General features: G+C 30.6%; 1 protein-coding gene across 2 annotated transcripts in view; it reads left to right on the forward strand.

Moving 5' to 3' along the window:
* TENT4A (terminal nucleotidyltransferase 4A) overlaps positions 1 to 15,655 on the forward strand; it is an 89,980-nt gene that overhangs the window by 41,434 nt on the left and 32,891 nt on the right. For both annotated transcript variants that reach the window (XM_051969825.1, XM_051969826.1), the window contains exons 2-4: positions 10,497 to 10,620; positions 13,707 to 13,753; positions 14,603 to 14,723. In XM_051969825.1, coding sequence (XP_051825785.1) covers positions 10,497 to 10,620; positions 13,707 to 13,753; positions 14,603 to 14,723 — 292 coding nt within the window. The remainder of the gene's footprint in view (positions 1 to 10,496; positions 10,621 to 13,706; positions 13,754 to 14,602; positions 14,724 to 15,655) is intronic.

Raw genomic sequence — 15,655 nt, forward strand, 5'->3', positions numbered from 1 at the left:
CTACTGATGTACATTGGGAATTCAAAGACTCTATCTAGCACAGTAAATTTGGAAGAAGAAAACAATATGGAGGCTAGACACTGGTGACTTTGCATTATTAATTTTTTTAAATGAAAGCTATTTGTCTTTGAAGAGTTAGTGGATTAATTAGCTTTTAAGTGGAAAATTACATAATACTAACTTGGTTGGCACAATAACTCAAAAAGTTTTGGAGAATTGAACTGATAAGCATGTTATTTTAAGTAACTAAATGCTACTATCTTATACATTTTTCTGAATAGGATAGTAAAGGCAAATAATTGTTTAGATATATAAGTTGTCATAATATGTTGTTCAGTTTTACTGTCTTTCAAGATGATGATTAATATTTTATTAGGTATACTGTTAAGAAAAATTACATTTTAAAATATTTAGTTTTTGGATCCTTTTAGAACTTTAGAGTTTAATTTAACTTGACATTAGCCAAGTTAAATACACAATGAATAGTAGTGTTTCCCTTAAAAATCACATGTCTATCCTGGAAGTTTGTGTTTAAAAAAAAGATGTATTGCAGTGAATCATACAGATATTTTCTACCACCCTACTTGTTTTATTTGTACGTCTACAGTTAATGCAGTTAATGGGAAAGTGACATAATAAAAGAGGACATGATTTTTAAAATAGTTTTTCAAGGCTACATTTATCTTTTTAAATAATACTTGTTTTTAATTGCATGTAAAAATAATTTTTAGCATTAATTTTTTTTAAATTTAGATTTTTAAATTATCTTTCTTCTCCCTTCTATTCCCTTTCCCTGGGATAATAAACTATTTGATATCAGTTATACATGTGGAATCATAAAAAAAATTTCCATATTAGTCATGTTGCAGAAGAAAACACAAACCAAGAAACTCTTTCTCCCCCCACAAAAAATAAAGTAAAAAATAGTATGCTTTGATCATCATTCAGATTCCATTAGTTCTTCCTTTGGAAGTGGATAGCTTTTCATCAAGAGTCTTTTGGAATTGTCTTGGATCATTGTATTCCTGAGAATGACTAGTATTGCTATTACTGTGTACAATGTTCTCCTAGTTTGCTCACTTTACATCAGTTCCTATAAAATTTTCCAGGTTTTTCTGAAAAGGATCCTGCTCATCATTTTTTATACCACAATAGAATTCCATCAGAATCATATACCACAACTTGTTCAGCAAGGCATACATTTATTTCATGAGTATGCACATCTGAAAAAATGTATGGTTTAGGCTAAGGGTTCCTAAGTGTAATAAATATTAATTATATATATATATATATATATATATTATATATATATATATATATATATATATATATATATATATATATATATATATATATTAGTTTTTGGATCCTTTTAGAACTTTAGAGTTTAATTTAACTTGACATTAGCCAAGTTAAATACACAATGAATAGTAGTGTTTCCCTTAAAAATCACATGTCTATCCTGGAAGTTTGTGTTTAAAAAAAAGATGTATTGCAGTGAATCATACAGATATTTTCTACCACCCTACTTGTTTTATTTGTACGTCTACAGTTAATGCACATCTGAAAATGTATAGAGATCTTATTAACTGAATTTGCCACCTACTTTCATGTGTCTTCAAATTTTTTCAACAGTTCAGTCTTTTGGTATTTTAGAAGCTCTAGAAAGCTTTACTTATTTAAAGATGCTTAATTAACATTCATTCCAGTTTTTCTTGCTTTTATCCTTTCATTCAGAGATTTCCGCCAATGTCTTGTGAAGGACAAGAATGTGCATACTCAGGATATGGTCTTAAGCCTCTTTTAGTATTTCAATAAGAACTGTCTTGGCTTTCTTTTCTAAATGTGTAGTTAATAAGAAACTGTAATTTCTTTTTTTGATCATCTAATGAAATATTCTGACAATCAAAAATAAACTGGTTAGATAGAATAAGTAGGAAAGTTGGAGGCAGCTTCTAAAGTTGTTGGAATGATTTTGAATGCTTTTGGTACAGAGAAATTTAATGAGAAAAAGAAGACATAAGGAAGTATTTTTTTTTTGTTAATTTATAGATTTTGTTTTATTCAAGAAAGACACTAAAATAAAAACTGTAAGTCCCTGAAAATGTTCAGCAAAAAGTACATAAAGGAGTTATTGACAATAAGACCATATACTTTTGTATATTTACCAGTTGTTAAAAAGAAACAAAAGTATGCATTCTCTAAAAAGTTAGTTGTTTATTGTATTTAATCTTATTTTTATTGCTATTTGATGCTTTTGTTTTAATTCATATAATTGTAGTATCTTTAGTTCTTCATTCATTTTCTACATATCCCACATTTTATTGAATGTTCAATATTTATCCTTTAGGCACAATTAGGTTACATTACATTCATGTTATACTTAATTCTTTTATTCTCCAGTTGGTGGACCCATGGTTTTATTTCCATCCTTTCTTAATACAAATAGTGGTGCTATGAGTTTTTTTGGTACAAATGTCTTTTCTTGTTATTAGCAAATTTGTAGGGATAGAAATTTGGTGAAATTGATGACTCAGAGGTAATGGACAATTATACAACTCTTCTTGAATAATTCTAATTTTTTTCAGATTTCTTGCTAAAATTCATAGCAATGAATTAAAAATCTTGTTTTTCCCACAGACCTTCCAATATTGGATTTTTTCTGTATCATAGAATCAGAGCTACCTAGTCTGTCCTGTCCTTGAAAGTAATTCTCATTACAACATAATTGACACATGATTATCCACCTTCTGTTTGATGACCTCCAATGAAGAGGAGTCCACTGCCCCTCACACATCCCATTCCACTTTTAGATAAATCTGATCATTAGGAAGTTTTTGTCTCCACAACCTGTCTGCTGCTTTTGGTTCTACCTCTGGGCCCAAAGAGGATAATTCTCATAACCTCATTCAAATGCTAGCCTTTCAGATATTTGGAGACAGTTCCCACCTCTCTGCCTACTACTACATTTTCCATTTTAACCTTTTTAAAAAACATTCCTAATTCCATTATCAGCTTCTATAAGAAAGCTCTCAGTCTTTGTGGTTACACAACTCTGGACAATTTTGGCTTAACAAAGTTCTTTTCACGTGGTGTCACCCAGAACTGTGCACTATACTCTACATATTCTGCCCTCCTGATCAGGTCTGACCAGAGCAAGATACAAAAGAGATTATCATTTCCTAATTCTAGAAAGCTTTTATGTAGCCCAAGATTGCATTAGCTTTTTTTTTTTTTTTTCTTTTGGTGGCCATCATACCATTCTGTTGATTATATTGACCTTATTATATTATATATTTTCCTTCCTTATCAGACAAAGTGCTATCTTTACCGTGCCACCCCCATTTTGTACTTGGGAACTTAGTTTTTTGATTACCAGTAGAACTCTCTATTTATTGAATTTCATCATACTAGATTTAGCCCATTTTCCAAACCTATCAAGACATTTTTGCATCATGACCTTATATTACATATTCTCAGCTCTTATCTAAAAAATTGATAAGGACTCTGACTGCACCTTTATTCAAGTCATTATTGAACAGCTGAGGGTAAAGCTATAGATCCCTGCAGTACTCCACTAGGGCCCTTCTGTTGAGCTAATTTCTAACTATAATAAATAATCTTTAATTCCTGCCATTTAGCAATTTTAAATTTGTCAAACTGTATTAGCAGCTAGCCTATATAATTTCCCAACTTTTGCATAAGAATATTATGAAATTTTAAAAAATCAAACATCTTACTTTTAATTAAACTAAAATTGTAACGTTTTCCATGGGATTTACCTGTGTGAATTCTTATTGAAAAAAGGAAATCAACCTTCCCTTCATGAATTTATGTTGGGTCTTTATATTACCAAGTCCTTTTTAAAGATTTTCACTATCTTTTTAATGTGTTCTAAAATTTTCAAGGAATTGCTTGCAATCTCATTGGCTTCTTAGAGTTTATACATTCTTTAATTTTGTTTTTTTTTTTAAGGAAGATATTTGCTCTTTCCTTCTGTGACATCTCACCTTTTCTCTATAATCCTTCATCTCTCACAAATGATTGTAGTTTAGCAGTAGGTACTTTGCTGTAGCTATCCACTTGAATTCATCCAGAGCATATAGGTGTTCTCTTTATCGCCTTGATTATCTTGAGTATCAGGTCCCTACTAAGTAGATTTGTTCTTTCACTTTCATAGAAAAAGGTCTTTACCCTTGGCCCACAAAGTAAGCTAAATAAGAGAATAATTGAAGAACTGTTTCCTTCTCTTTATTATTAGATTTCATCTCATCTCTCCTTTGACCCTCCTCTTTCTCTAGTTTATCTTTAGAAACTTTTTTTTCCCCTTCTCACCTCACCTCATTCTAATCTTTAGTCATCCTTCATTTTATCTTACAGGAATTGTAGCATGCTGTTGCATTCTTCTTCTGATATCTTTTCTTTGTTTCATCTATATTTTTAAACATTATTAGTTTTTTTTCTAATTTTTTGTGTTGTATAAAGAAATCTTTCCTTTTTTAATTAGGAACTCAATAAGGTTCAACAAACATGACCATTTTAATATTCAAAGACCAGAAAAAAGAGAATTGTATATGCAATTTAACGTCTATTACAATTTTTGAAAGTGTATGTTAAACTTAATATGATATTTTCTTACTTTTCTTTATCTCCTTCTGAACTTTCATTTATTCTCCTATGTATTTTTTTTGTTTCATTGATGTACTTTTCTATTATTTTTCACCACTATCACCACTCACCAACTTCTCTACAACACTCCACCCCACTCCTTGCTTTCCCTTTCCCCCATTAAAGTCCCTCTTTATACTTAATAAGTATAATAAAGCAAACCAGATTTCTTCATTGGCCACATCTGAAAATTAAGTCTCATCTTGTATCTCTAATTCATCTTTTCTGCCAAGAGGGAAGTACAAATCATCATCAGTATTTGAAAATCATAACTAGTTATTGCAAAAATGAGGAGTGGAGAGTACATGTAGTATGAGGAAACTAGTTGTCCGTAGTCCAAGAGTTTATTTAGTAATCAGAAGGATTTCGAATTAGGGTTGGTGATGTAATTATATTGGTGCTCAACTTAATGTGGACACCTGATTGGTATTGCCCACTGTATCTCAGCACTCCTCATCTCAAGAAATCTGGTAACCTCATCCTCCCAAATAGCTAGGATTACAAATGTTCTCCTGATCTGGCACCATACTGTTTTCATGCTTACTACTTTGTAGTGTAACTTGAAATCTGGGGAATGCTATTTCTTGTTCATCTCTATTCTTTTTTAATTCTCTTCAGATTCTAGGTTGTCTTTACAATGAATTTTATTATTTTGTCAGGGTTTGTAATGTATCTTTCTTGGCACAGGTATACTACATTTTACTATGCTTCATAAATATTGTGTTTTTTATAAATTGAGTGTTTAGTGCAACTCTGCATCAAGGAAGTCTTTCCCTGCTATTTTTTCAGTGGTCTATACTCTTATTGTGTTTGTGTCATGTTTTGGTAATTCTCACAATATTTAAACCCTTTTCATTATTATTATATCTGATATGGTGATATATGATCAGTAATCTTTGATGTTACAATTGTGATTGTTTAGAGTTTCCCCTAACAAGCCCATATAAGAAGGTGAGATTATTCAGTAAATGTTGTCTATATTCTGTCTGCTTTTCCAGTAGGCTTCCCTGTTCCCTGAGACACAACAGTATTGAAGTTAGGTCAGTTAATAATTCTTTAATGGTCTCTAAGTGTTCAAGTGAAAGAAAAATTCAAAAGTCTCTCATTTTAAAATCTAGAAATGATTAAGGTTAATGAAAGAGACTTGTCAAAAGCTGTAAAGTATTTTTAAAATTAAGGTCTGTACATTGCTTTATAAAAAGATATAATACTATCGAATACTTAATAGACTATAATATACCATAAACATTAATTTTATATATACTGGGAAACAAAAAAATTCATGTGACTTGATTTATTGCCATAGTTTGAAACTGCAGTATCTCTGAAATATATCTGTACTTTCATGGGTCTAATAAGTAAATATGTAAAATAATATAGGTAGTATTGCCATTTATTTTTACATTCATTTGACTTAGTCATGGGCAATGAATATCTCTCCAATTATTTGTCATTTAAAAAAATGTTTTGTAACAACATATGTCTTGAGAGTATGTTAGTTGATGGACTTGGAGATTTTTTTTTTTGTATTCTTTGATTCCTTGAGATTATCTTAAATAAATCATAACATTATAAATAAATGGTAATTTTGTTCCCCCTTTTGACTGTGTTTATGTTTTTAATTTCTTTTTCTTTCTTTCTTTCTTTCTTTTTTTTTTTTACAGCTGAAATTTCTAAAACAGTGTCAAATGACATTAGGGAATAAGAGGCATGCTTGTTTATTAAAATCATATTATTTGGGATTTAAAAAAAAAAGTAATTATTTATGCCAATGATGGACCATGCTTGAGTTCTCTGGATCCAAATTAGATCATAATAAATGATTTTTGGATATATTAGTTTTTTGTTAAACTTTAAAAAATAGTATTCATTAGTTATAATGGTTTATAGTTTAATTTTTTTGGTCTTTTTTTCTTTTCAGGTTTAGACATTAAATTATATTTGTCACATAAGATATTTGGTATTTTTTTTTAAATTTTTGAGAACAGTCAGTATGGCATAGATACTAATTCTTTAATTATTATTTGATAGCATTCACTAGTGAAACTATTTGGACTAGATAGTCCCCCTTTTTCCTCCCTTCTCCCTCAGTAGTTCATATTTCAGTTTCAGTTTTTGAAATTTGGTTAAGATCTCTATTTCACATTCTATTAATTTGCATTTTTTATGTTGCAGATAATCTTCCATCTCTTTCAAAGTCTCTTTCATGTGCTTGGGATGTGTATTTATAATTTGTATTCTCTGTTTCAATTATGTTATTTCTATTAACTTCAGCAATTTGATTTTCTTCATTTTTTAAAGAGAATAGCTAGCGGTTTATCAGTATTGTTAGTCGTTTCGAAGAGCCAGCTTTAGTTTTGCTTTTTAGGTGCATAGTTTTTTTAATTTTCCATTTTATTTATTTCTCTTCTCATCTTAAAGATTTTGGGGGAGATTTGTTCAGTGACATTAAGTTTCTGATTTATAGCATTATTTGCTGTTTGAGGTTTCAGCTTGGATTCATTTAGTCTTTTGAATATAAAATTATATTCCTATTATATATTGTATTGAGTATAATTATATTGAAATTACTTATTCTTCATATTTGAAAGATTTTCTCTTCATGGCTTCCAAAATTTGTTAATGCATGTCAGCATTTAAAGTGTGAAGTTTTATCCTAGTAGTATTTTGTATATTCTCATGATTTTATCTGCACTTGGAATTACAGATTTCTGTTTCTTAAATTATGCCATAAAATTTTTAAAAATTCATACTATTTAGGAGATTTAGGATTTCTAGTGATTAGACATATCTTTGATGTCAGTTTCATTTATATAAAATTCATTTTTATAAATCTTTCACTTTTCCCCTCCACTTCAGTATTTTTGTATTCAAGTTAGTCTCTCTTTTGTTGCCCTTTTCCCCCCTCCCTGTCTCTGTCTCCATCTCTTTTTCTTTTTTTTCCCCTCCCCCATCTGCCTCTGTGTATTTCATTTATTTATTACTTTGGAAAATTCTTGATCAAAATTTTTTTCTTATTTAGCTATTTAGGTTTTAAGTGTAAATTTATTCTTTTTTTTTTTTTTAAGAGTTTTATTTCTTTTAAGTCACTCTGGAATTTCTCATTGCTTTTCTATGATATCCAGGGAGTCCACCTGAGTCTTTTATCAGACAATATTTGTTCATTTTCCTTTTTTAAAATTAAAATTGTTAAAATGTTTTTCCTTTTTTTAAAGTCTTCTCTGGTTCAACTACATATGAGCTAGGTTTTTATTCAGGATATTGAAATATTTTAACAGTTTTTTTATATTCTCTATCACTTTTTTGCTAGTTCCTTTCCACAGATGGACAGACCCTAGTCTGTCCTCAAGTCTCATGTATTAGGTGGCTTTCCCTCTTCTCATTAGGGGAAGTGACAATCAGATCTTTTTCATGAGTAAATGGGGAGGAAACTTGATTTCTAATGCCATTACCCTGCTTTTCCTCTATCCTTTGGCTCTAAATCCTACATATCCCTGTTTCAGGCCAGCCTTAATTTCTCAGTTCATTCAACTCCTGCTTCTTGAGCCCTTTTGCTCTCTATGACTGAACAGAATCAGTGCATGCTGATTTTTATGGGTTTCATATGTTAAGAAAAACAGACAGGGTCACTACCATAGCAGAGAAGGATGTGTTCCCATAGTTGTCCCCTGAGTGATAAGTTTGGGAGCTTGATCTTGTGCTCATTGAGGCAGGTATTTAATAATGGTTGAGGTCAGTGATGGTAAGTGAGAATTCTTAAGTATTAAAGTTTCCTGGGGTTAACTCATTGAGATCTTTGTTTTATCTTTTGGATTTAGCTGTAATTTCTGGAATGCTTTAGCTGTGCTGGTGCTGATTAATTGAAGTTAAAATGACAGTAATTGATATTTTGAATTATATAATGTTTTAAAATTTATTTTCACAGTTCTTACTGACTTTCATTCATTGTAGTCAGTAAATTATTGAATGATATCATGCATAAAATTATTTTCCTCCTTACACCACTCCTTCAAGCTACTATTAATAGGGCATACCTTAGTCCCTTCTTACCAATGGCAAAATATGTCTTAACACATTTTCAGGCTTCTTTTGACTTGAATAAAGTAGCAGAAAATGGAAGGAAGGTCTCTTGAGTTCTATCACTGTCTTATTTTTTCTTAGTTGTTCTTTTACTTGGTCATAATCACCAATTTAAAAGAAGGTAATCATTTTTTTTAAGTAAAAAAAAGAGGATCTTTAATTTTGACTAAGAACTGCATTATAGGAATATCTTGTAACTAAAGAAGATCACAGATTTTTATGATTTATTAGATAAGATATACAAAATTACTTGAGGCCAAGTCTAACTACCTTCAAATCTAGTCCTCTCCTCCCTTCTCTGCAGCTTCTGTAGGTCTATATTACTGATATTAAAAGTCTAAATCAGAGATGTTTATATAGATTCACAGTTTGTTAATTGTTGTTTTCTTTTTTATGGGTAGTTTGATCTTTATAGTTATAAATATATTGTATTTGATATGAAATATGAAACATTGTTCTTTTAAGTTGCTCTCAGTTTACCTGATAAAATATATGGTAAAGTATTGACAGAAAATTCTATTATAATAATAAATGTACTAAAACTGTTTGATGTCCTTGCTCTTCTGCCCTTTTTCTTATAAATTCATTCCAGAAAAATTTGATTTTTGCTTCTAGACTAACTCTGTTCCTTAAGGTAGTGTTTACATTTGAAGGATGGTTATTACCATTCTGATAAAAATTATATACAATTTAATTGCATCCCAAAAGGCTGCAATCATTTCCATTCCATAAATCATGAATAAATGGCTTTGGCTTTTATTAATTAAGCACTTTGAACATATGGTGACTTTAACGATGGACTACTAAAATACAGTAACCCCCAGGCACCCCCAGGGTTTTTCAGTATGGTTCCTGTCCAGCTTTTCAACTTTTTAAAAGTGGTGTTTTAAAAAAACCCACAACAACAAAGTACTCATTTAGTGGTCATCTTGTTGAAGTCAGCACCAGAAGCTGTATGTAGTATAGTAACAGTAAAGTGACATCGTTTTGCTTTCTTTTTTGACAGCTTTTTAAGTCAGATAATAATTGTTTATTTTGCTTGGTATTTCAGTAGTAATGGAATCTGTATATTTAACAATTGTAGGCTTTTCAGTATTAGCACATAAATTTTAAATACCTATTTTTAAAACTCTGAAGTACTAGTTTTACTTTCTTCTGCCTCCTAGTTAACTTCTTTAATAAAATGACAAATTAGTCTGCTTAGCATCTGTGATGCTAAATTGACATCATTACTTCTTTCCAAAAAGGCCAATAGTCAGATCTATCAGTTGCTGACATAAAGTTGTGCCTAGGTAGATAAGTGGCTGGAGGCAGGAAGGAAGGGGAGGCAAGTAAAGATGGATAAGCCTTTTAAAAGATCTCCATTTTAAACATACTATTCAGGATTTGACTTAGAAAAGTGAGGTAATGCTTTTTAAAATTAACTGAATTCTTGCTGTTCTTCTATAATGTTCTCTTTTAGAGAAAATATCTTTATATGTCTATTAGGTTAAATTAAGCAGTGTTGATTCTAAGTCACTTCCAAGTTGTTTCACTGTAGGAACCGAATCCTATTGTGTGACTTGTTTTAATTCAGCTCAGTTAACATTAAAAAATGTGTGGTTTATACATTTAAGTGTAAAATAACTAATAAGATTTTAAAATTATTCCTGCAATTTATGTAGCTTTAGTAATACTTTTAATAGGTCTTTATTGTTAAGTAATCTTGTAATGATTTTTTCCTTCTACCTTTTTTTTTTCCCTTTTAGGCTACATGAGGAAATAATTGACTTTTATAATTTCATGTCCCCTTGTCCCGAAGAAGCAGCTATGCGAAGAGAAGTAGTTAAAAGAATAGAAACTGTCATAAAAGATCTTTGGCCTACAGCTGATGTAAGTGCATATTTTCAAACCTCTGTACAAATAAATAGTTGTTAAAAAATATAATTTCCATAAGCAATTAGACCCATTTTCTAGTCAGAATGCCACTAACAGATGTTTTATGGAAAGGGGTGATTTTTATCTTCTGTCTTAAAAGTTAAGAATTCTCCAAATATTCTAATTTTCTTTAATCTGCATGCCATATGAGAAGCAGCGCAGTACACAGTAGGAATAGAAAAAGTTTTTATTTACTGAACTACTTCTTACATGATCAGCACTGTGAGAGATAAAAAATGTCTAAAGGCATGGTTTCCTGCTCTAAAGCACCTTATAATAGATTCTGTAAATTTATCACTTGTGCTATAAAAGGAGCTTTTGGTGGATGGAGTTCCATCTTTGAAGTATCTTATACTTATGAAATCACAGGTTCTTTGTGTATAAGACTGTATTCCAGATACCTCTATTTATCTTTCTCTTTTCCATTCTTTTCTTGTTTAACCTTAAAGAAACAGTCTTCTTTAGTTCCATGGTAAAGAAATATTTTAAAAACAGTTTCACTACTTCCTGGTAATTCTTTTATTTTTCTCTGATAGTGCTTTGGTCATGTTGCCAGGACTATCATTTCAAATTGCTTTTCTCTTCCCCTCCATCATCCTATTCCAGGCTCACTCAACAGAGATCCTTGATTCCTACTTTAAAGAGAAAATTGATACCTTTTGTTGTGTATACCCTCTTCTCTATTCTGTACTCAAAGCCCTTCTCTGTTATATGCTATAGTGTCTTCCTTTGTTCCTGTCTCTGACAAAGAAGTTGTCCTCTTTGTTAAGACCCACATCTCTTTATGCCCTTTCATACCTTCTCTTCAGTTAACCTCTTTCTACTGTTCAGATTCTTTTACCTATCACTCCCTTCCCTAAAAATATGCTAGGGTCTCCTTCATTCTAAAAAAACCCAAAAAACCAAAAACAAACAAAAAAAAACCTTCATTCAACACTGTAATTTTCTCATTCTTTTTTTTTTTTTCCTAGATATTTTTCTCTTTCTTGGCCAAAATCCTAGAGAAAAAAGATATCCATAGTCATTATGTCCACTTTTTCAGTTCTTCTTCAATGTTTGACTCCTTAAAAAATCTAGCTTCTGCCACTGTCATTTACTACAATCAGTTCTCTCACAGGTTAATAGTCTCTTAATCACATCATTCTTATTGACTTTTTGATAGCTTTCAACACTGTCAACCCCACTTAAGGCATTTCTTTGGCTTCCATTCCGCCTTTGTCTCCTATTTATATACTATCAAACTTTTCCTCACCTTTCCCTCCCCTCTTCCTCTCAGGCTTAATATTGGACCCTCTTCCCCTTTCTCTTTATTTCTTCTCCTGGGTGATTAATTCTAATGGGTTCATTTATTATTTTGATGCATATGACTTCCAAGTTAACTTCTGGCTATAATTTCTTTCCTGAACTATAGGCTCCTCTCACTCACTCAGCTATCTCCTGCTGTTTTTTTTTTTTTTTTTTGCCTGGATGTCCTATAGGCTTTTCAGACCCAATGTGTTCAAAATGGAAATGGGATCAGCTTAGTAAAGAAAATTATCAATATTTCTTTAATAAGCTGATCCCATTTCCATATTTCATTATTTTTCTTGAAGGAATCACTAAACCACTCCAACTCTTCATCCAGCCCCTTTCTAAGTTGTGCTATACAACATCTCTTGAATTTCTTCTCTTATCTCTATTCTTATTTCTACTATCCTGGTGTTCAGGACCTTCTTCTTTCTTTCCTGGACTAATATCGTAGCTTTCTGATTTGTTTTCTTGCTATGTCTTTTACTTCCCTAATCGACCATTCACAGAATTGTCAAAAATAATATCCCTGATGTACAGCTTTGATCATGTTACTCCTCTGTTCAAAACTCTTCAGTGATTCCCTATTGCCTACATTCTCAGTCCAGTATTTAGTGCTTGCTTTTCTGACCCTTGGCAAATTTTTTTCCAACTTAACATTACTGCCTTTTACACAATGACATTGCTGCGAAACTGATCTATTTACTCTTTCCCAAATTTCACCATTCTCTGCCCCCAGATCTTTTCATGGGTGTCCTTTATGCCTGGAATATACTTTTTTCTTATCTTTGCCACTTAAAATACTTAACTCTTTCAAGGCCCAGTTCACCTACCTTTTCTGATCTTCTTAGTGGGAGGTACTTTCTCCTTCACATTATCTTGTGTTTAATAATCTGTTTGCATGGAATATATTGCAAGCTTCTTGAGGTCATGGACTGGTGGTTTTTTCTTCCTTTGGTTGTGGTGTTGTATGTCCCTAATGTCCTGTAAAATACCTTGAACATGATAGGCATTTAAATATTTATTAAAAGAAATTGAAGTATAGCTATTCAGAAAACCTTTATCAGCAAAAGCTATTATCAACTGTTTCTGGCTATCCCAAAACAAGGTTTTTACCCTAAAGAATTTTTAATAGATTCGACATGAATTCCTTTTAGTAAGTTGGTTTAGTTGATCATTCAATTATGGATTTATAAATTTAATTTTCATGAAAATGTGACTTCATCATTTCTCAGGGTCTATTACAGAGCATTCTTGTGTCTTAGAATTAGTGCCCATTTGCTAGTTCTTCAGCACACTAGCTTTTTGTACCAGCAGGATACATATTTTGTCTTATAACTTATCTAGTTTCACCATTGAGTTTCCGTCAAAATTTTTTGTTCTTACAAATGTAATTGCTTAAGTGATTTATTTTGATATAGTAATTCAAATATCATTTTTTGAGATTTTCAAAAGTTAAAGTATTTATTTTAAAGTTATTTAGGTGGAGCAATATGACTAATTTTTTGATTTTGAGTGCTTTAGAGATTCATAAATAGGAATAGGAAATCAATAAAATAAGAATGTTCCTAGATTACAAAATATTTCCTTACCAGTTATTTAATTTTGATTTGTGTTTTACTATTAAAATTCTAGTTTGACTTAGTATCTAATAATAAATATTTCTTTTTACATTAAACTTGTTAATTTAATTAGAACTTTGATCATTATCAATTATATGAAATGTTTTAGTAGAGCATATCTTTTTCTTTCAGGTTCAGATATTTGGCAGCTTTAGTACAGGGCTTTATCTTCCAACTAGGTAAGTTAATTCTAAGTTAAATTTTTACTTGTTTAGTGTCTAAAATTCCTGTTAAATGTTGTGTGTTTGTGAATATTAAAGATAAAGTAGTTTACTTTTTTAAAGTTTTAGATTATATATCACATGATTAGAGTCAAAACATGAATTGGTGAAGAATCTTGATGGTAAGAAATGAAATATCAAGAAGTTTGCGGTTTTGGTTATAAATTTTTATTAATAGTTCTTAGTTTTAGTCTTGGACTCATTTAAAGACTAAAATTACTTATGAAATGAGAAGATAAACTATTTGTATCTAAGCCATCTAACTCTGTGATTCAGTGATCTTAACTAAGTAGTTTTTATACTTTTCTATTTTCTCTATTATAGGCCTTTTTACTCATAATTATGGGTAATATTTGTCATAATCATATAAGAAATTTCATTAAAAATTTGATTTTTAAGAGTTAATGCCCTTCTTGAGGGAGAAACAGTCTTTGAAATTTATTAGGATTCTAGATAATTCAGGGACATCTCAAATCACATTAACAAAAGATGAATTTGACTTAGAAATTCACTATAATCAATAGAAAGCACAGAAGTGTGAATTGGGAGACATGAGCTCTGTTTTTACATTATAACTGTTGGATGTTCCAGGGAAACTATTTGTCTTCTCTATTCTGTGTCATTTTGCAACAGGAAATAAACTGCCTTTTACCAGTGGTGACAATTTGTAGAATCATTTTATGTTTCTAAAGATAAGAGTGAATGATTTATTCATTCTAAATATTATGTATTGTTATACTTTATGAATATAAATAAAATGTACTTATTGCATGTTTTATCGATATATATACTCTGTTTTTTGCGTAGCGACATAGATTTAGTAGTTTTTGGAAAATGGGAACGTCCGCCTTTACAGCTATTGGAACAAGCACTACGGAAACACAATGTGGCTGAGCCATGTTCCATTAAAGTACTTGACAAAGCTACAGTAAGTATTTTTTTAAAGTAATGAGGCAGGTGGATTTAAAGAATTAAAAAAAGAAATTCTGTATAAACAGCTCTTTGAGTCCAGTAGATTATAAGACTTAATATGTTTAATTTTTTAACTAACATTTAGCTCTTATGTAGGTTAAAAATGCGTGTAAATCTTTTTGTAATGTATTCTGTAATCGTGATCACCAGCTGTATAAGAACTTAATGGAAATTTTAATTATCAGTAGAGCAAGAGCTTGTAAACAACCAAGATTTTCTTGGCAGAGTACCATGATTTTACTTAAACTTAATTTCCTTTTTGTGGAGGAAGAAAAATGATTTAAGTTAGAAATTTTGTAATCATTTAGAGACCTTGAAAATGGGAGGCTAGGGTAATTTTGGGTTTTTAATGTACCCTGGTGTATTAGTAAACACCAAAACAGTGGCATTAGTATAAACTCTGAGATAGAGAACTTGTAAAATAACTTTATTAAATATTTGCTCCATTTTCAAATTGAATGAAATTTTTCTTTCTTTTTTCTTTTTTTAACTGCTGAGGCAATTGGGGTTAGGTGACTTGCCCAGGGTCATACAGCTAAGAAGTGTTAAGTGTCTGAGGCTAAATTTGAACTCAAGTCAGGATTAGTGCTCTATCCACTGCGTCACCTAGCTGCCCCTTAGATGAAATTATATTCTTATATTTTATTACTTTTAGTTTTAGAGGGATAAAAATAATCTTATGTATTTATATTACCAAGAAATGGAATTACTGGTAATATAGAAGATTAGATTTGTTGTGATTCTTAAAGCTGGATGAAAGTATTTAAAAATTCTTTTTTTTTTTAAAAATTGAAGCTTATTTTCAAAACATGTGAGGATAATTTTTCACCATTAACCCTTGCAAAACCTTGTGTTCTAATTCTTCTCTCCTTCCTCCTAACTCCCTTC

The sequence above is a fragment of the Antechinus flavipes genome, chromosome 1 (genome assembly GCF_016432865.1).
Source record: "Antechinus flavipes isolate AdamAnt ecotype Samford, QLD, Australia chromosome 1, AdamAnt_v2, whole genome shotgun sequence".
Taxonomy (NCBI): domain Eukaryota; kingdom Metazoa; phylum Chordata; class Mammalia; order Dasyuromorphia; family Dasyuridae; genus Antechinus; species Antechinus flavipes.